Below are 21,348 nucleotides of genomic sequence, written 5' to 3'. Positions count from 1 at the left end.
GATTCAAAGGTTGAGCGCGTTGTAGTGCATATTTAGTCAATGACATGTACACACAACAGTAAGCAGGCAGCCACTTGCAACAATCACACGGACATTGAGGAGTATACTGACTCTGTGACCTCTTACATCGCGAAGTGCATTGATGATGTGACCCTCACAAAATACATCGTCACTCGGGCTAACTGGAAGCCATGGCTGACAGGGGCTGTCCTCGGGCTGCTGAGGGCCAGAGACAAAGCCTACAGGGCTGGGGATGAAGTGGGCGTGAGATCAGATAGGGCGAACCTGTCCCGGGGCATCAAGGAAGCGAAAAAGGCATTCTCTTCCAAGATTACCGCCCACTTCAAAGACAGCAGGGATGCACGGAGCCTGTGGCAAGGCATTCAGACAATCACGGACTACAAGCCTGCACCGCAGAGCTGTGAGGGCCCTCTGCTCAACGATCTGAACCGCTTCTTTGCTCAACGATCTGAACCGCTTCTTTGCTCGCTTCGACGCTCAGAACAGCACTTTCCCGCTGAAGACCCCTCCCCCTCCGAACGAGCAGCCCTTGTGCCTCTGCCGTTAGCGTGACGAGGACGCTTGCCGCTATCAACACCCGTAAGGCGGCGGGCCCGGACAACATCCCGAGTTGAGCGCTGAAGGACTGCTCTAAGAGGCTGATGGATGTCTTCACGGACATCTTTAACATTTCCCTGCAGCGGGCCATCGACTCATGTTTCAAGGCTGCCACCATCATACCTGTGCTGAAAAAACCTGCTCCTTCCTGCTTCAATGACTACCGCCCCGTGGCACTGACACCCATCATCATGAAGTGCTTTGAGCAGCTTGTCATGGCGCACGTCAGATCCGTTCTCCCCCCCACCATAGACCCCTTCAAGTTTGCGAGCCAAACGGTCCTCTGAGGATGCCATCTGCTCTGCCCTCCACTCTGCCCTCACCCACCTGGAGAACAGAGACCCGTATGTGAGATTCTGTTTACTCATTGATCGCTCTTATCTAATCATTATTACTCTGTGCTATTTGCTTGTATGTATTGTGTAATGTGTCTAGTCACTGTGGGATGGTGGGAAACGTAATTTCGATCTCTTTGTGTGTCTTAACGTAAACAAATTGACATTAAAGCAGACTTTGACTTTGGTATCTATTTAATAACTTTTTAATCACTAATAATTTTTTGACATTTTAGGGGAAGCCCTTGCAATCTTAGAGCAATTGCCTCTGCTGTGAGTGATAGGCTGTAAGACCTGCCTGGAAGACATTTATTAGAATACAAGCAAAATCTTTATTTCATAACAATTACTGTTTGTGGAAAAGAAAAGAAAAAAACCTCATCAAGCAGCAGAAACAGTTTTCGGGACAATGCAGAAATCCATATGGTAGCAGCCGACCAACATTTTCTGGCAAGGTGGCTGCTGACATGACTGACAACTGCACTCTCCCGTTTGAGACTGTTGGTAAGGATGAGGAAGCGTGCACCAGTTTGATGTATGACTCAGCCAATCAACTATCCAGTTTTTTTTTTGCCTCTTAACATTGGTTAACAGTAGTAGACAACGCCTATGATCGTATTCCTGTTTTAATTTAGGCAAGGTCAAATAACAAAGCAGGACTGATGGCCAATTTGCGTGAGGCGGGACAAAGGGTAAAACATCTGTACACGCAATGGCAACGTAAACCAGGAGGGGTGGTCACCCTAAAAGCAGACAATTTTCTATTTGGTTTGTTACCATTATTGTTGAGGGGAATAAAAAAGTGTGGAACAAAAGACAATGAGACCTATGAGTTTCACATACAAGATATTGGTTCACATTAAGGCCAAACAATATTCTTGACGCGGGCACAGTGTCCCTTTGGCCCAATGTCCCTTTGGCCACAAACAAACACACTTGTGAAATACAGTGTCACTCAAATCAGCCAACTATTTTGTAGAAAGCTATGTAGGTCTACTGATTTATTTTATGTTTTGTACTCAGAGTGAGAGCACATGCATTTCTGACCTTGTCGTGTTCACTGACAGTCTCCCATCAATGATGAAAAAAAGAGCCCCACCCCCAATTTTCTCAACAATTTCTTCATTCCATGCATCTGTTTTGATTCCAAACATATGCAGCCCGTCATTCTTCTGCTGTAAAATGGGGAATGATTTTACGTATCTTGGCAGTGTGGGGAGGTTTTGTGAATATACTAAACAGCCCCAACCTTTCGACTGCCACAAATTCCTGCTCAACACAAGAGACATGCAGGACTTAGAACAAAGTGAAGCAATAGATTTGTGCACTGGATAGGAAATTAAAATGCAGTTCGTGAAAAAATGGTTCTTCGTAGCTCCTTTAAATTAATGGATGGATTTTTTTACAATTTGCGTACTATCTATGTCTGGCTTTAACAAAGCAGATTTGTATGTTTAAATAAATTCTATTGAGTAAAAATTGTTCAGTTGGCAATAGATATTAATTCAAGATTATCGTGTTTACATTATTAAGATGGAACACTGACTTTAAATACGTTGATATTTACCTGTCAAATATTATTGGTCAAATAAAATAACAAGTAGGAGAAATGGCTGAGAAGAAAATATTACAGGTGTCTTTTGTTTAGTCACATTCGTACAACAGAATATTTTATGATTACCAACATGTAAATTCAGTTTAACAAGGGCGCGGTTAGCTCTTTATACTATAATTAGTTCAGCGTTGCATGAGAAAATTAATACATTATTAACATGGAACACTGACTTTAAATACGCTAATATGTACCTGTCAAATACTATTAGTCGAATAAAATTACCATTAGGAGAAACAGCTGAGAAGGAAATATTACAATCTTTTGTTTAGTCACATATTCTTACAACAGCATTTTTTAATTACCAACATTTAAATTCAGTTTAACAAGGGCGAGGTTAGCTCTTTTTACTATAGTTAGTTCAGCGTTGGATGAGAAAATTAAACTAAAATATTCATCCATCCATATTGAACACTGCTTATCCTGTTCAGGTTTGCGGGTGGTGCTAGAGCCCATCCCAGCTGACATTGGGCAAAAGGCAGACTGCACCTTGAATTGGTCACGAGCCAGTTGCAGGGCACATATAGAGGCAAACAAACAATCAAACCTACGTGCACACCACCACCAGTGAATCTATCAGTTGCCTGCACATAAGTCAGGCGAGTGTACCCCGACACCATCGGCGAATTAATAATACACAATTTACATAATTAAATTTATTATAAGATCCTTTTCTCTGAATTTCCACTAACACTCAGATGTAAAGTACTGTGAAAAAGTATTTGCCCTCTTCTCAAATTATTACTTTTGCATCATTTTCTTATTTAAATGTTTCAGCTCATCAAATAAATGTAAATATCAGACCAAGATAACACAAATAACAATTGACTTGCCTGTGTGTACCCGTGAGTATAGAGACCAGGAGGACAAAAAAAAAAGCATTTCGATCTGTCCTCAGACCATTGTTTTTAAAACTTTCCCATCCCGGCCGGTAGGATAGCTGGATGGATTAGATCGATAGAATGTCACGGGGACATTCAATGGATGTCCGCCCTGAGACTGGAAGGTTGTGGGTTCAAACCCCGTTTGACGGGTCATACCAAAGACTATAAAAATGTGCCTCCCTGCTTGGCACTGAGCATCAAGGGTTGGAATTGGGGGATTACATCACCAAATGATTCCTGAGCGCGGCACTGCTGCTGCTCACTGCTCCCCTCTCGCCCAGGGGATGGATCAAAATCACATGGGGATGGGTTAAATGCAGAGAACAAATTTCACCACACCCAGATGTGTGTGTGACGATGATCTTTGGAACTTTGACTTAACTATCCTCTAGGACAAATACCACAAAACAAACAATCTCTGCTGTCACTTGTATTGAAAATTGTGTCTTGTCATTTCTCCATAAAGGCTAGCCAAATGCACATGTCAATCTGATACAAGATTTTAAAGCCCGTACAGTGGACTCACCATGTTGCCATAGATTTCATCTGCCAGGATAGGTAAACAGTTTCTGGAAGCCACTGTGAAAATCAACAACCAATAAATAAATCTATAGAGGAGATTTATGTGCAAGAGTTGCGGCAGTATTGCTCCTGACCTGTGAGGATCTTCTGTAGGTGTTCTTTGGTGAAAACAGAGCCACATGGATTAGACGGATTGGTGACAATTAGAAGGGATGTTTTATCATCAACCAGGCTCTCCAAATGTTGCAGATCCACCTCCCATGAGTTCTCCGGCTAGCAGTTTTGGAAGAATTAATTAATTAATAGACCACACACAATGCAGAAAAGAGAGGCATGTCAGTGTGAGGCTTCCAAGCAGCAAAGCAGAAGAGTATTTTTTTTTAATTGTGGTGTTCATTCATCAGATTTCCTGGTATAATTAGGGCCAATCAAAGAGGAATAAAATAATCCTGTAATTTGCAGCTTTACTCCAGTGGATGTCTCCGAAACATGCAGGATTGTGCAAAATGATCTTCAAATTCAATTGATCAAATACAAATGAAGTAAAATGAAATTACTCCGCAATGCTGATGTTCTCTCTGGAGTTGCATGTGAAACAGCCTTGTAATAAACCATTATGTTTTTTAAGTTGTTCTATTTTTGAAGTGATATATAGATAATTTAAATCCACAACCTCAAGATTTCTTGTCGCTTCTATGTATATTATGTAACATGAGGTTTTAATATACAGTTGAACCCCGGAATTCAACACTAACTCGTTCCTTGAGCGTTGAGAAGCGAAGCTGTTGAGTTCCGAAGCAATTTGTCTGATTTTGTCTAAAAATACATAAAACCACAAAAAAACCCTCATGTGAATCGGACATTTAAAAGACAAACAATATGCTCTAAACTAGAAAATGCAATTTCTGGAGAAATTGCGTGTGAAGTCAAAGAAACTGAATAACTTGCTGCAGAATGAGGTTGGAATGAGTTGAATTATTTGAGAAATGTAGAAATGAGAAGTGTAAAACAAAACTTTGGAAGATTTTGGGTGAATTTCAAAATTGTAAATGTGGAATTTTTGGTAAGTGAGAAGTTGTGAAATAAGTAGGCAAAAGATGAACAGTTGAAAGTTTTTATAAAATTCCCATTCATTCTCAATGAGGATTCAACAATTGCCCGAACTTCAACCCGTTTCAACATTTTAACCCCAAGAGTGAACCTCCTGAAGCTGTATATTCCGTCTGAACCCATATATTTCGTTTCGTTCCAAATATCAAAAAAATGTTGCACAATTTTTTTTTTTAATTCCCATTCATTCACTAGGGGGATTCAACATTTGCTCTAACTTCAACAATTTTTGTCCGTTTCAACCCGTTTCAACTTTTGAACTCCAAAGTGAACCTCTTGAACTTGTAGTTTTAGTTTTGCTTCAAAATTAAAAAATATGAGGCATAATTTTTTTTAAATTCCCATTCATTCTCAATGGGGGTTGAACAATTACGCTAACCTCTACATTTTTCAACTGATTCAACCCGTTCCAACTTGCAACTGGAATAATGATCAAAGATGAGAAATAAAAATGATTAAAATAAAAATGGTAAATTAATTATGATGATGATGTTGAATGAAATAAATTATCAAAATGATGTTATTAAGTTAAAATTAAATGAATAAATAAATGAATGAATAAAAAATAACGGTCAATGTCAGATTCGAACCCACCCGCGGAAATGGCTCGTGTTGAATGTGCCATTAAGAATGAATGGGGGATTTTAAGGCACAAATTTGCTAATTACGCAAAAACGGTAAATGTTATGAACAAATAAAATGGTAGCAAACATGCCGTGAATTTTTGGATCGTGTGAAAGTTGGAATGGGGTGAATCGGTTAAAGCATGTAGGAGTAGTTAGAAAGAAAGAATAATAAAAAGAAACTAGAATTGGCAATTTCTGGAGAAATTGCGTGTGAAGGCGAAGGCACTTCACACTATTGTGGGAAATAATGATTAAATGAAATAAAAATGGTAAATTAATTATGATGCTGATGTTGAAAGAAAGAAATTATTAAAATGATGTGTTAAAATTAAATGAATAAAGAATAACAGCCAAGTGAGATTCGAACCTACTCGGCAACCTGACTCATGTTGAATGTGCCATCCTCTACTTACTGAGCTAAACAATGACTTACTGCTTGTGCGGTGGAATGATGCTATTAAATGAGAAATAAAAATGGGACATTATGATGATGATGTTGCATAAAATAATTATTAAAATGATGTGTTAAAATTGAATGAATAAAAAATGAACGAATAGAAAATAACGGCCAAGTGAGATTCAAACCCACTCGGCAAAATGGCAATGTGCCATTCTCTACTTACTGAGCTAAACAGTGACTTACTATTGATGCAGTGGAAAAATCCTAAATCCAATGCTAAATCCTGAGAAAGAATGATTAAAAAAATGGTAATTTAATTACGATGATGACGTTAAATGAAACAAATTATTAAAATGTGTTAAAATTAATTGAATAAATGAATGAATAAAAATAATGGCCAATGTTAGATTCGAACTCACTCAGGAACATGACTCGTGTTGAATGTGCCATTAAGAATGAATGGGGGATTTTAAGGCCTTCGCCTTCAAACTAATAAAGTAGAAAAACAAAAGTGTGAAGGCCTTCGCCTTTACACTAATAAAGTAGAAAAACAATAGTGTGAAGACCTTCACCTTCACACTAATAATAATAAAGTAGAAAAACAATAGTGTGAAGGCCTTCACACGAATAATAAAGTAGAAAAACAATAGAGAAAAGTAGAAAAACAATAGTGTGAAGGCCTTCGCCTTCACACTAATAATAAAGTAGAAAGACAATAGTGTGAAGGCGATACACACTAATAACAATAGTGTCAAGGCCTTCGCCTTCACACTAACTAGAAATTGCAATTTCTGGAGAAATTGCGTGTGAAGGCGAAGACACTTCACACTATTGTTATTCTACTTTTCACGTAAAATGAAAAAAAAGGAAAAAATTTAAAATGGTGAATTAATAATGCGAAATGATGTTGAATATATTAAATGGGTAAAAATGATGTGTTAAAATGAAAAGCTGGAAAAATGAGTTTGGGAAAAAAATGATGTTAAATAAAGGAGAAATAAAAATGGTAAATTAATGATGATAAATGATGTATAAAATAATTAGTTAAAATGATGTGTTAACATCAAAAGCGGGAAAACTGAGTTTGGGAAAAAATGATGATAAATGATGAGACATAAAATGAATAAATGAATGATAAAAAAATGATGAAGTGCCCCGTTAATAAAATGATGATAAAGATGAGTTAGCTAAAAAAATCATGATAAAAGTGGATAATGAGAAAGTTGCCCAATGTGGGGCTCGAACCAAGACAATGAGGGTAGGAGTCTGATGCTCTACCTGCTGAGCTAAACAGTGTCTTACTGTTTAAGCGCTGGAATTTGCTTCATGAGGGGCGAAATGGTAGAAGCGCGCTAATGTGTAATGACAAGACGGCCAATGTGAGATTCGAACCCACCCGGGAAAATGGCTCGTGTTGAATTACAGTAAAAAGACAAAATTTTGGAGAACTTGGTCGAATTTCAAATTTGAAATTTTTGGTAAGTGGGAAGTTGTGGAATGGGTGGGCAAGAGATGAACAATTGAAAGTTGGAATGAGTTGCATCGGTTAAAACATGGAGAAATTAGAGTGGAAAAAGGAAATTTTGGAAAATCTGGTTGAATTTCAAATTGGAAAAATGTGGAATGTTTGCGAAGTGGGAAGGTGTGGAATAGGTAGGCAAAAGATGAACAGTTGAAATAGTATGAAGTATGCAGAAATTAGAGTAGAAAAACGAAATTTAAGGAAGTGTTTCCCGTTACCTCACCTCTGTCACCAGGTGCTTGTGAGTTAAAGCTCTGCTCTGATTTTCAGATATCCGTCACTGTTTTGCCGTTTTGATTCTTTATTACTTTATTTAGGCTTTATTTCACTGATTCTTCAAGATGATGTATTTGGTCAGAATGTTTGGCGTTTTATGTGATTTTGCCTCATAAGATCTTTCATAAATCTGACCTGCAGCCGCTGAAGTGATGGAAACTGTTATTCATAATAACGATAGTAATAATGAGAACCACTGATAGTAGTTTTTTGGTGAACTATTTTTTTTATGCTGTTAATAAATGCATTTGTTTTCAAAAGCTTTTTTTTCCATATCCATGCTTAACTACCTACTAAAGGCCAAAACCTATTATGCAATGATCTTAACATGTAATTTATATTTTTTCACACAAACACTACATCTATCTGCTCCTGGTTCGACTACCCAGTCAAAATTTAGAACCCACTTCGGCCCGCAAGTCAAAAGGTTTGCCCACCTCTGGGCTAACCATCCACCTTTATTATTTAATTGGATGCATTTAATAATTGTTATGAGGTTTTTATTAAGAGGAAAAACACTTGATTTTATTAAAGGGATGAGAAGCTGTTACATACCAGCAGGTTGTACAATCTGACCTCGATGCCAAGGGATAATGCCAGAGTTTTATATAACGAGAAGCCTGGGCGTGGAACTAGGATGTTGTCCCCTGGATTACACAGGCCACTAATAGCCAGGTCAATGGCCTGACTACACCCACTTGTCAAAATCACATCCTGCATTGGAAGGGCAGAGCAAGTAGGACATCACATTACAAACCTATTAATATTTTATGCATTCAATATTTATTCTATTCAGTTGTACTAAGTTCATTCTGTTTCCTTTTTTCAATCACTTTTTGGTTCTTTTATCACAAACGGTATTTTAGGTTGTATTACCTGACATGTTTCGGCATGAACTTCCGCCGCTGAAGGCGGAAGTTCATGCCGAAACATGTCAGGTAATACAACCTAAAATACTCTGTTTGTGATAAAAGAACCAAAAAGTGAGTGGTTTATTCTATTCATGTTGCAGGAATTTTCAGAATGTCATATTTATTTTCATTTTTTACTGTTATCACAGGTGAGTGGAATGCAGATATACCTCTGGTTTTATAGAAGCCTCAGGGCAGCTGTAAAAGTTGGCTAGCACCTGTCGACTCTTTAAGTAACCTGTCAGAAAAAATACAAAGTATACAGAGATCTTAAAATACTGATTTAACAAAGAAACAGTTGCAAGCAAATCAAATGAAAGAGATGTGAACAACTCTATGATGCACAAAATTATGCACATGTATTATAATGTAATCTAACATTAACATCCATCCATTTTTTGTACCGCTTTGTCCCCACGGGGATCGTTATCGGGCAGTAGGCAGGGGACACCTTGAACTGGTTGCCAGCCAATCGCAGGGCAGACAAAGACGAACAACTATTCGCACTCACACTCACACCTAGGGGAAATTTGGAATGCTCATTTGGCCTACCAAGCATGTTTTTGGGGATGTGGGAGGAAACCGGAGTGCCCGGAGAAAACCCACACAGACACGGCGAGAACATGCAAAGCGAGGGCCAGAGGTGGAATCGAACCCACACGCTCCTAACTGTGAGGTGGACGAGCTAGCCAGTGAGCTACTGAGCAGCCTCTAACATTAATCTTTCATTTTCGAATACACTTTTAACAATATAAATTGGAATATTTTTTAAATTCAATTTAATGTATTCATACTATTTAGGATTCACTTTGAATACATGAGTAATACTCTTTGACCAGATACAAAGATTATTCTTGAGAAGATGTATGGTGCCATTTGTAATGTCTCACGGTAAAAAAAAAAACAACAACACATATTTTGTGACTAGCTTCACACAATGTTTTATAAACCGATGGGGTTTTTTTTTGGTTTAGAGATTTTTTTTAGTTATCAAATATATAACATAGCTTGTTTGACCAAATTCCCTTTAAAATGATATACAATGGAGCCTCGGTTTTCGAACACAATCCGTTGCAGAAGGCTGTTCAAGAAGTGAATCATTCGAATTCCGAATCATATTTTCCGATTACCAAAAAAAAAAAATGTTCCAAGAAAAAAACCCGCCTGTTTTAAGCATTTTTTCATTTGCACATTTCTGTCCGCAACCGTAGCGCGTCACCAACCGCTATACTGCACTGCACTGGTCGCATTATTGTGACAGAGCCGTCGCTGAATAAATGAAAAATTTATCAAGTCCTGATGTACTTTCCAAAATTTAAGTGGACCTCAGTCCGCAGGGAGCTTAATTTTGTCCGATTGCGCAACTGCAGCGCACCGCCGAACGTGCAACCGTAGTACGCCGCCGACCGAGCAACTGCACCGCGCTGGTCGCATTATTGTGACAGAGCAGTCGCTAAAATTTAGAAAATATTTTTTAAGTCCTAATGGACTTTCCAAAATTTAAGTGGATGTCAGTGCGCAGGGAGCTTAATTTGGTCCGATCGCGCAGCCGCCCGCAGAGCGCCGGGCGCTCACTGTCGCATTGCTTTAGGAGCGTCTTTGTGTTTTAGGATGGCTTTACTGCTCCCACTTGCTTCATTCATGATTAGAGTTGATGCAATCCTCAGAGTAAAGAGAATGTAATAACGAACCGAGTCAGTTGACATGCGGGTCTCTCGGCTCATCTCGCGAGGTTCGACAACAGAATTTTGTCCAACATCCTAAACAAAAAAAAAATCTCGAATTTTTTGTTCGAATACCGAATTGTTTGAGAACCGGGACGTTCAAACACGAGGCTACTTACGAACTTAATTCGTTCCGCGATCAGGTTTGTGAGTAGAAAAATTAGTTGGTAGAAAGTTTCCCATAGGAATTAATGTAAAAGCACAGGATGACTGAGTCAGGCTGAAAACAAACCAATTTTGTAACCACTAGACTCCTTACATTTCCCTTGTGTTACTCATATCGCATGTTATATTTTCTTTCTTATGTATTCATATGTATGCATATATTTGTATTTATGTAATATTTTATTTCTTATGTTTTGGCCTGCCTGGAGACTACGAATGAAAACTAGCTTTTTAGCTATTATTCGGCATATTTACATTTGTTTTTACACTGCTGATCATTGAGGGATAGGCTCATAGCATTGCCGCGACCCTCATGAGGAAAAGCAATCCAGATAATGGATTAATGGATGGATGAACAGATCTACTAAGAGCACTTAATTTAAAAAGGTGTGACTGTAATTTGACTGGTTTTCCACTTAACCATTTTATACAGTTTATCGCCAAACTGAAAAAAATAATGATTCTTAAAAGTTTACACAATTTTTGAAAGATTGCTTGGAGCTTGAATGTGACTAAATATAGTAGCTGTTATTTTCAGCATGAGGACCTTTACTTTCATCAGTCTTGTTATACTCTAAATTTAGTCTTAGATCATACGTATTTTGACAAATTATCACATTCATTTCACAAAAAGCTTTGTGAGTGAGACAAAAAATATATATCAAAATGTGTATTTTAATTAATTGGAGGCTTTAAATTGCCTGTTGGTGTGAATGCGAAGCACTGTGACTGATCAGATTTAGAATTTACTGCAGTTTGTAGTGATTTATAAGTAAAACTCACCAACAGAAGGAGCATAGCCATTGTATTGTTGCGAATCTACAGCATCTTTCATGGCTTGAAGTACTGCATCATCCGTAGGAAGGTTTCCAAAGACAGTAGGATCCCCTAAGGAGCACATGTACAAGTCACCTTTGTACTATAGGATACGATTTTAGAAGTTGCTGAGGCATGCCGTTATGATACTGGCATCGTATCGGGGACGTGCGGTCAGAGGAGGCAAGGGAGGCCGTGCCTCCCCTGCCATCATGAAAAGGGGAAAAAACAAATTCAATTGTTTTTATTATGAAGTCATTGTCCTTTTAATTTTAGTGTTTTGTATCATTTTGAACCAAAATCGCTAAATTTTTACAGTTATGTTAAAACCGAAGACGAGTTGCTCGGAGGAGGCAACTTCATGCCTTGTCGCCTGAGGATTGCGTAATCACACGGCTGCCTATGCTGACAGGCTATACAGTTAGAGTGAACTGCTGTCTGTCTCTATGTCGCTGTTTAAGTGTTCAAACACTGTGGCTATATTAACTATTTTCCGTAGTTAAGATGATGTCTATAATATCTAGTGTTTTTTGTCATCTGACTATAACGTCGTGTTTCTTTAGATCAGGGGTGCTCATTACGTCGATCGCGATCTACTGGTCGATTGCGGAGGCAGTACTGGTCGATCGCAGCGTGACGTTAATTTTTTTGTCAGCCTATCATCCTATTATTACAAAAAAAATGCAATATTTATGATGTGTGTTGTGCAATATTGGCCTATTCAATTATGCAAGGTACATTAACACACATTGTACATACAAAGAATCCTTAATAAATTTGAAAATAGTTTTATGTTTTGCATTTTTGTGGTGTGTAGGTAGATCATTTTGACTTGGTGGTTTTATAAGTAGCTCGCATGCTGAAAAAGTGTGAGCACCCCTGCTTTAGATAAACAAAACAGCCCAACGGAGGCAACGAAAAAAAGTTCTTACGGCAGGGGATGCTAGTGATCCCGGGATGCTTCATGCGCCCACTTGTAGAATACGTGATCTCTGGTTCAAACTTACAGTGAACAACTGAGGAGCAGTCGTCCATGTATTTCGTTTTACATTCGTTTTTTTGTTGTTGTTTTTTTGTTTTTAGATTTTGTTTTACAATGGAGGATTACATATCCAAACTCAAACGATTTTCAACTATGGATTTTTGGTCAAAGCAGGAGGTCATCAGTACAGGAAGACCAACTCCGGAGTTAAAAGGTTTGATTCGGACAACGGGACTTCGGAGCATGTCTTTTCAAACGGAGTGGTACACACGATCGAAAACTAGTTTTTGATTCCATGTGCTTTATTGAATGTTTTTGTGTGAAGACTGCTGATATGGGATATTAATTAAAATAGTTCAAATTAAATCATGAATAAGCTACTCCAGAGCAGCGTTCCCCAACCTTTTTTGTGACACGGTTAGATGTCTGTCAAATTTTAACAGGGGGGTGACGTCAGTGCCTCCCCAGTCATAAACCTCACCGCACGTCACTGCATCGTATATAGCAGGGGTGTCAAACTCATTTTTTTCGCGGGCCGCATTGTAGTCATAGTTTCTTTCGGAGGGACATTATGTCTGTCAACCCAAATAAATGTATGAGCACATCATATTATATACAGTAAAAGCTGCAAAACAAATTGACAAATAACTCGGTTTCAAATCAGACGAGTAAAAACTGGTGAAATATATATATATATATATATATATATATATATATATATATATATATATATATATATATATATATATATGTATAAAAGATATTAAAAGTGAAGACAATTTGCAATTCTAGTAATGACACACGAATTTAATGCACAATTTGTCTTCGCGGGCCACATAAAATGATGTGGCGGGCCGTATCTCGCCACCGGGCCTTGAGTTTGACACCTGTGGTACATAGTTTAAAGAAGCTTCTTACCAATTGAAAGGCTTATCATGGGTTTATCTGGGTTTGGGGAGAGCTTCATTTCATCCACAATGGTCCTGATGGGATTAAAGGTGTTGTTAGCCATCAAAGAAGGCTTAACTTCCCATGTCTTGCTACGGCGCTTGTCTTTGACAGGGTAAGACTTTCCATTTACACTGACATTGGCCTTCCCATTGACTCCGTTCCCATTCAGGCGTTTGTCATTGGTATTGTCATTCCTCTGAACCAAGTAAGACTTGGTATCCTTTCTGGCACTGTTATGGAGAATGATTGTTAGAACAGTAAAACTGAAAGATTTTCCATGGTCAAAAGAAAGTAGGCTTACAGTACATCATTTGCTAATAATCTATTTGCAGTGCTTGCGTTTGATCTATAAAATGATTATCATTTAGTAAAAGATTAACATGAATCAGCACAACATAGTAAAAATATACAAATACTCTATCAACCATTATAATACAATCTCACTCATGCACGGACAGCACTTGTGCTATTGTTAGTAGTAGTAGAAGCAGTACTAAGAGTAGTTGTTAATGTAATAAGATTTAATAATTGAAATATTATAAAGAAATAATAACTCAATTACGTACAAATAAATGCCATTTATCAACATAGATTAATTTGCCAACACAACAATTATTATTTTGTTTTGAATTGTACAGCTCATACTATATGAGTATTAATTGCTATTATTATATTATTATTATTATTGTTGTTGTTATTTATTGGTATATCTTACAGTAGATCCCGTACTTTTCACAGAAGCAATAGCATGATTTACTGAAACTCTAAAAGTCGGAGTCCTTAAGAAGAGTGTAAATGTAGCCTCACAGTAACCAGAATTGTGAAACCTTAAAAATCAATTCATTAAACCCACACACAAGCTCAATTTAATAATGTCCTCAGAAAAAGAGGTGAATAAAGTATGGAAGTATTCATATTTAATTCACTTTAAATGCAATTATGAAGCAGATAAGCAAGGTACCATCATCATCACCATAATGTAACAAATAATATGCCTCGTTTTTACTAACAAAATGTTACTCAAATATCAGGTAAATAATGATATTCTTACCTCATGATGAATTCGCGGTTTTCCAAAATCAGCTTTGGCGTCCGTTGAGAATCCTTGCAATAATGAATACAGAGGGATTTGATTGGCCCGTTTTATAGCAGGAGTTCAGAAAATGGGTGTTTAACCAGCCCATATTTTCATTGGTGGAGACTGAGAGGGTTGCGCTGCTACACCCCCCTTACATCATAACAAGAACCATACCACCTCCAACCCTCACCAGCACCTTATCGACAAGAAGAGGGGGTGTATTCAACAGAGCACATGCGTCCTGATTTTGCAAGAAGTGGACCAAGTGTCAAAAGAGAAATGCGCCAAAACTATCGTTGCCATAAAACTGATTAATTCATATTTAGTTAAGATGTTTTATGCTGCAATCTTTACTTTGGAAAACCAATGACTGTTGAAAACTAAAATGTGAAAAAGCACCTCTTCTTATGGAACATGGTGTCCAAATGGTGTTGAAATGTCTCCACAAGTGTACAGTATTTGTTAACCAACCTGTCCTCAAAGATGAAACTGGTCTTCCCTATGAAACCTTACACTCCAAATTGTTTGTTTAACAAAACTATAGCCTCGGGAGCTTATATGTGTTTTTGATGGAATAACAAAATATTACACGAGCTTTTATTTTCAGCTTATAATTGTAACACAATTTATGAAGCTGAATAACATGCTTAGTCCAGCCGAATATGCACTCAGTTATTGAGTTGACATAATAGTTTTATGCCTTTTATAATTTCAGTCTTCATGTGTCTTCAACTTTATAATAGTAGTGGGTTAAATTAATTGTTTTTTTTTGCATAGCAGCATACCATAAACGTGTTTTAATGACAAGTTGTTTGGTAGTGGTAGGGTAAATGTTGTGTTAAAACAGTAATGCCTATTTACTTTCGCATTGAATGTTAACGTGTTTACCTAATTTAATTAAGTGTTGTGTTTGTCCCGAAAGTATTTCACTTGAAAATTTTAATTGCTATTGTTATGACTATTTTCTACAAATGTGCCCACCCAGCTAATGTTTATTATAACTAAATAATTGCTTATTTTTTCAAATATATAACGATGAGATCTAAAAGAGTAGGCATCGGTCAACAAATGTTATTCAACTTAGAGTTTGCCACAAGCCTCCAGAATGTCCAGTGATGTTTTAAAATCAATATTATCAGTCATACAGAAGAGTTTGAACAAAACACACCAGAGGGGTATTCCAGAAAGTGGGTTATGTGAAAACTCTGAGTAAGTTAACCCTGAAATGAGGGAAACTCTGTGTTATCCGTTCCAGAAAGAGAAGTAACTTAAACTCTGGGTTAGTTACTGCGGTAACTTACTCTGTGAACATAACCTGCTCGCTGGCAGGTTTACTATAAGAGAGGCAGAGTTTCAACCTGTCTTCTCCCACACAAAGAAAGCAGTTAATCATGGATTGGCCATTAATTCAAAATACGATCGACATAGAAGCCGTAATAAATCAAAACACTAAGTCGTGAGAGAATCGTCCGACACAGATTAGATGTTTTATCATTTCTTGAGGAATATCTTTTCAAACGCGACTGCATTGCTTTGAACAGTATAATTTATCTCAATAATTGCCTCCGGCCATTGGATGCCGGAAAGTGCAGTCCAGGAGTCGGGAACCTATGGCTCACGAGACAGATAGGGCTCTTTTGGCGACGTTAAAAACGTTATTGAAAAGAATACATTAGTACACTCAAAAAATCTTTGGTCTTAATTAAAATACATGCATTTAATTGTATTTAACCTATCGGTTTTTTTTTAAATGGTTTGGCTCTCACAGGAAATTATTTTTTTTGAAAAGGGGCATTTATGGGTCTGTCTGCCAAAAAGCTTTCCGACCCCAGGTGTAATCACTACATTACACTACATTGTAGTGGTACACTCGCCTGGCTTAAGTGCAGGCACCATGAGTTTGATTCCCACACACCGCGGACGAGCACTCTCAGAGCAAACTTTTTTCATAGCACTTACGTGTTTTTTTTTTGTGGGGTTTTTTTTTTGTTTGTTTGTTTTGCTAGTGGCACTTTCATAATAATATCGAGGATGCAGAGCATTACTTTTTTCTGTTGGCTAAGCAAAAAAAAAACTTTTTGCAAACACCGTGTCGGTCAAACAACCTTAACATTGACACGTGGCGTATGCGTGCACCAGGTAATGCGGCCATAACGTAGTGCATGCGCTGTCCGTTTTTTAAAATATATTTGTGTGTAAATGTTTCGCATAATCCAATTAATTACATGTGGATAGGTATTATTATTTTTATGAATGAAATATAATTTATTTGGAAGCAGTTGTATGTCCTTGGAATCCCTCGCCCCCCTCCCTTTGCTTTTCCTCTCCGGCCCACACCGTCCCCCGCCGGCTGCCGCCCTCTTGCCCCTGCTCGGACTGTGGGCGGGGAGGGAGGGGCGGGGCGAGAGGAGCAGGCTGCTCTTCTGACACGCACGCACGAACGGACGAACCAACTCTCAAACCGACTCTCGGCAGCAAATTGACATCATTTGACAATAAGGGCGCCCCAGTGCCCACTGAACAGATTTGAGATGGAACTGACTGAGCTAGAAAACTGGGGATTTGTTTTTTCTTGAGTGTGCCCCCACGTGGATTGCACCCTGGGTGGTCGCCCATATTGCCCATAGCTATATGGGCGGGCATAGCAGGCTATGCTACAATCTTGTATGGTTAGATCAGATATGGGCAAACTACCCTATATATGGCCACGGGGCCATATAATCCGTCCAGCCAAACCAGAATAAATTGTATTATTACAATTTTTTTGGGTCATTTTCCCTGCAATGACTGCATTTCCCCAGGATATGGGGAAACGCCCGCCCGCGCATTTACCGTATTTTCCGGACTATAAGGCGCACCTAAAAACCTAAAATTTTCTCAAAAGCTGACAGTGTGCCTTATAGTCCGACAGTGCGCCTTATAGTCCGGTGCGTCTTATATATGGATCAATTTATAAATTTGTTGATCCATACTGGTTGTACACAGTGCTCTGCCGAAATTTTCTGTACGTTTTAGTACAACTAGGAAATTACAAGGTCGCATCGCTTACCAGCATTATGGCAACCGTGGTCAGGGGGCGTCACTGAATAGCTGTTGTACCCGTGAGGCTATTTTATGTCAAAATAGGCTGCTCTGTTAATGTTTCGAGTAAATTTATGGATCGATATGGAAGGGAAACATAGGTAAGCAGTACCAAGGTGTTAGATCGAACTTTAGTCAGTTCTGATCATTATATAGGATAGTTTGAGAAATGCGATTGTTTACAGAGGGCTCATTGGTTATTGGCTAGTGGATGCATGTCGCAACCCTAGTCAACCGCAGTTTGTTGCAGTATAGCTTTGATTTTATGCGCCTTATAATCCAGTGCACCTTATATATGGACAAAGTTTTAAAATGGGCCGTTCATTGAAGGTGCGCCTTATAATCCGGTGCACCTTTTGGTCCGGAAAATACGGTTCTCCCGGAAGCCGTGTCAGAAAGCTCAGCGAAATCACGAGTGTGTGTATGTCTTCGCTAGTACGGACCCGGCGCACTCCGTGCTCTTTTTCTATCAGTGCCGGATTTCGAGTGTGGCCTGTTACGTCAGCATTCTTGTAATTCATGCGCTGAGCTTTCCGATACAGTTTTACGCTAAAGCCACCCACAAACCTTCCCCTGGAACCCTTCTATTAAAATGAGTGGCCCAAGGAAAAGAAAGGCGGACACTGACTGCCGAGTGTTTAAAAAAAGAGTGGACAATTTGGCTTGACCGACGTGTGTGAGCAGACGTTCAGCCACGTGAGCATCACCAAAGCCCCGTCACAGATCTAGGTTAACGGACACCTCGGCTTCATCCTAAGAATTGCCACAACAAATTAACCTCCAGAATATGATGCACCAGCATAAAAAGGGAGACCAACAACACTGTTCCCACTGAAAATGAAAGGGGAGTTTCTATAGTTTGTTGTAAAAGAAAATGCTTTTTGAAAATAATTTGTACAAATAGGGATTGAAACTAGTGACCATTCTCATTTTCAAACAATGCATGATGCACCACCTGTTTGCGACTAATCTCAACTTTTAAAGGTTTTAAGGCCGACTTTATGGAAGTGTTTCCCCGTTTCCTCACCTCTGTCATCAGGTGTTTGTGAGTTAATGCTCTGCTTTAATTTTCAGATATCCGTCACTGTGTTGCCATTTTGATTCTTTATTTCTTTATTTCGATGTATTCTTTCACTGATTCTTCAAGATGAAAAATCATGCTCCTTCCTGCTTCAATGACTACCGCCCTGTGGCACTGACCCCCATCGTCATGAAGTGCTTTGAGAAGCTTGTCTTGGCGCACGTCAGATCTGTTCTTCCCCCCACTGTGGACCCCTTCCAGTTTGCCTTCCGACCCAATCGGTCCTCTGAGGATGCCATCTGCTCTGCCCTCCACTCTGCCCTCACCCACCTGGAGGAGAGGGACTCGTATGTGAGATTGCTGTTTGTGGACTTCAGTTCTGCATTCAACACTATTGTTCCACAGCGTCTCATTTGCAAACTCGACAAGGTGGGCCTCAGTACCTCCCTTTGCAACTGGCTACTGGACTTCCTCTGTCAGAGGCCTCAAGTAGTGCATGTGGGCGACAATGTCTCCAGCAGCATCACGCTGAGCACGGGGGCCCCTCAAGGCTGCGTGCTCAGTCCGCTGCTCTTCACCCTGCTGACGCATGACTGCACTGCAACCTACAGCAGCAACCGCGTGCTGAAATATGCCGACGACACAACTGTGGTGGGTCTGATCACCGGTGGCGATGAGACTCACGACAGATCGGAGGTCGACCTTTTGGCTGCATGGTGCAGGGACAACAACCTTCTACTGAACGTCAACAAGACCAAGGAGATCATCATTGACTTTCGGAAGGGTCACACCCACCACCTGCCACTGACCGTCGACGGTGCTTTGGTGGAGAGAGTGAGCAGCACCAGATTCCTGGGGGTGCACATCAGTGAGGACCTCTCCTGGACCACCAACGCTGCGTCGCTGGCGAAGAAAGCTCAGCGCCGCCTGTACTTTCTGCGAAAACTCAGGCGAGCAAGTGCTCCTCCCGCCGTCATGACCACATTCTACCGTGGCACCATTGAGAGCGTCCTCTCCAGTTGTATCGCTGTGTGAGGTGGTGGCTGCTCTGAGTACAACATGAAGGCCCTGCAGCGCATAGTGAACACTGCAAGTAAAATCATCGGGGCTCCACTCCCCTCCCTGAAGGAAGTTTACGCCTCCCGTCTCACCCGCAAAGCGGCCGCGATTGTGTGTGATGTGAGTCATCCCGCTAACTCTTTGTTTGTACTTCTGCCCTCTAGGAAGAGGTACAGATGCCTGCGCTCCTGCACCACCAGACTCAGAGATAGCTTCGTACTCCAAGCTGTCCGGATCCTGAATTCCCTCCACCCTCTGCTACATGACGTCCTGTTCTTTTGCGCTATGATCTGGCTGTCTGCTATTAGCGCGCTTGCTCCATTTTGCTGCTCTTATTTGTCTATTTATTTATTGTTTATTTATTCGGGTTATTTGCTTATTACTTATTCGTTGCTCTTGTCTGTTCGTTTTTACTCTTTGTGCTATTTGATTGTGAGTGTTGTGTACTCTGGGACGGTGGGAAACGTAATTTCGATCTCTTTGTGTGCCTTGACGTGAAGAAATTGACAATAAAGCGGACTTTGACTTTTGACTTTGATGATGTATTTGGTCAGAATGTTTGCCGTTTTATGTGATTTTGCCTCATAAGATAAACATCTTTCATAAATCTGACCTGCAGCCGCTGAAGTGATGGAAACTGTTATACATAATAACAGTGTCGTATTTAATGAGAATCACTGATAGTAGTTTTTTGGTGTAATATATTTTTTAATGCTGTTAATAAAGGCATTTGTTTTCAAAAAGCTTTTTTTGAATATCCATATTTAACTACCTACTAAAGGCCAAAACCTTTTATGCAATGACCTTTACATGTCATTTATATTACTTCACACAAACATTACATCCATCTGCTCCTGGTTCGGCCCCCAAGTCAAAATTTAGAACCCAATTCGGCCCGCAAGTCATAAGGATTGCCCACCCCTGAGTTAGATGTTACATCGATGAATTAGGACATTTAAACTTGCGCATTGGGCAGAAATTTCCTCCCATGACTCGCTCCTCTTTGCTACTGCAGCCGTATTAGATTTGCCGCAAAAAAATATGTTTGTACTCGCCGTAGGCTTGCATAGGGACCTCCAGTAGAGTAAAATAAGGATATCTGGTTTTCCTCAGTTGTCATTGTGACTCGTGGTATCGGGGCTCGATTGATAATGGCTTTTTATAGGAGTTGCACACGCGTTTAACTCCAGGTTATACTCAGAGTTGATTGAACTAACTCAGATCAGGTTTTCTGGAACCGAATATTCAGAGTCTCCCATCTCAGAGTAAGTCAACTCAGAGTTCAGGGAAAGACTCAGAGTATGATGAACCTGCTTTCTGGAATACCACAAGACTTAGTGTGTCCTCCTGTGATTATGTATTTTTTCCCTTCATGGTAAGTGGAAAATTAAACACCTGAAATAATGCTCCATCAAAACAAAAACTCCACATGCCATTGACATGCCAAGCTGGAAATACTCATTAAACCATACTTTCTCTATAGAAATTATATTGTGGCGTAATATGGTGGGTGGACAAGTGCACTGACTTTCGAAGGACAATGCAAATCCCCAAAACACGATAACCATACAATAATGTTCATAATTATTTCTTTGCACATTTACAAACCGTTCATTCCCCACCCTTCCCCAGCGCTCACTGTCGCATTGTTTTAG

At 39.5% G+C, this 21,348-nt stretch overlaps 1 protein-coding gene across 2 annotated transcripts in view; it reads right to left on the bottom strand.

The window, feature by feature from the left end:
- tat (tyrosine aminotransferase) overlaps nucleotides 1-21,348 on the bottom strand; it is a 57,363-nt gene that overhangs the window by 21,964 nt on the left and 14,051 nt on the right. Inside the window, exons 2-9 of one of the 2 annotated variants that reach the window (XM_085915319.1) lie at nucleotides 14,506-14,558; nucleotides 13,591-13,684; nucleotides 13,422-13,486; nucleotides 11,489-11,593; nucleotides 8,987-9,054; nucleotides 8,461-8,619; nucleotides 4,106-4,244; nucleotides 3,976-4,028 (exon numbers count right to left, since the gene is read on the bottom strand). In XM_085915319.1, the coding sequence (XP_085771445.1) occupies nucleotides 3,976-4,028; nucleotides 4,106-4,244; nucleotides 8,461-8,619; nucleotides 8,987-9,054; nucleotides 11,489-11,593; nucleotides 13,422-13,486; nucleotides 13,591-13,619 (618 nt within the window). In that variant the 5' untranslated portion in view covers nucleotides 13,620-13,684; nucleotides 14,506-14,558. Of the gene's footprint in view, nucleotides 1-3,975; nucleotides 4,029-4,105; nucleotides 4,245-8,460; nucleotides 8,620-8,986; nucleotides 9,055-11,488; nucleotides 11,594-13,421; nucleotides 13,685-14,505; nucleotides 14,559-21,348 lie in introns of both variants that reach the window. The other variant, XM_085915318.1, reaches the window with a different exon arrangement.

This window comes from Syngnathus leptorhynchus, chromosome 6 (genome assembly GCF_054491065.1).
Source record: "Syngnathus leptorhynchus isolate UIUO chromosome 6, UIUO_Slep, whole genome shotgun sequence".
In the NCBI taxonomy this organism is placed as follows: domain Eukaryota; kingdom Metazoa; phylum Chordata; class Actinopteri; order Syngnathiformes; family Syngnathidae; genus Syngnathus; species Syngnathus leptorhynchus.
This window is presented reverse-complemented; position numbering and strand designations above follow the sequence as displayed.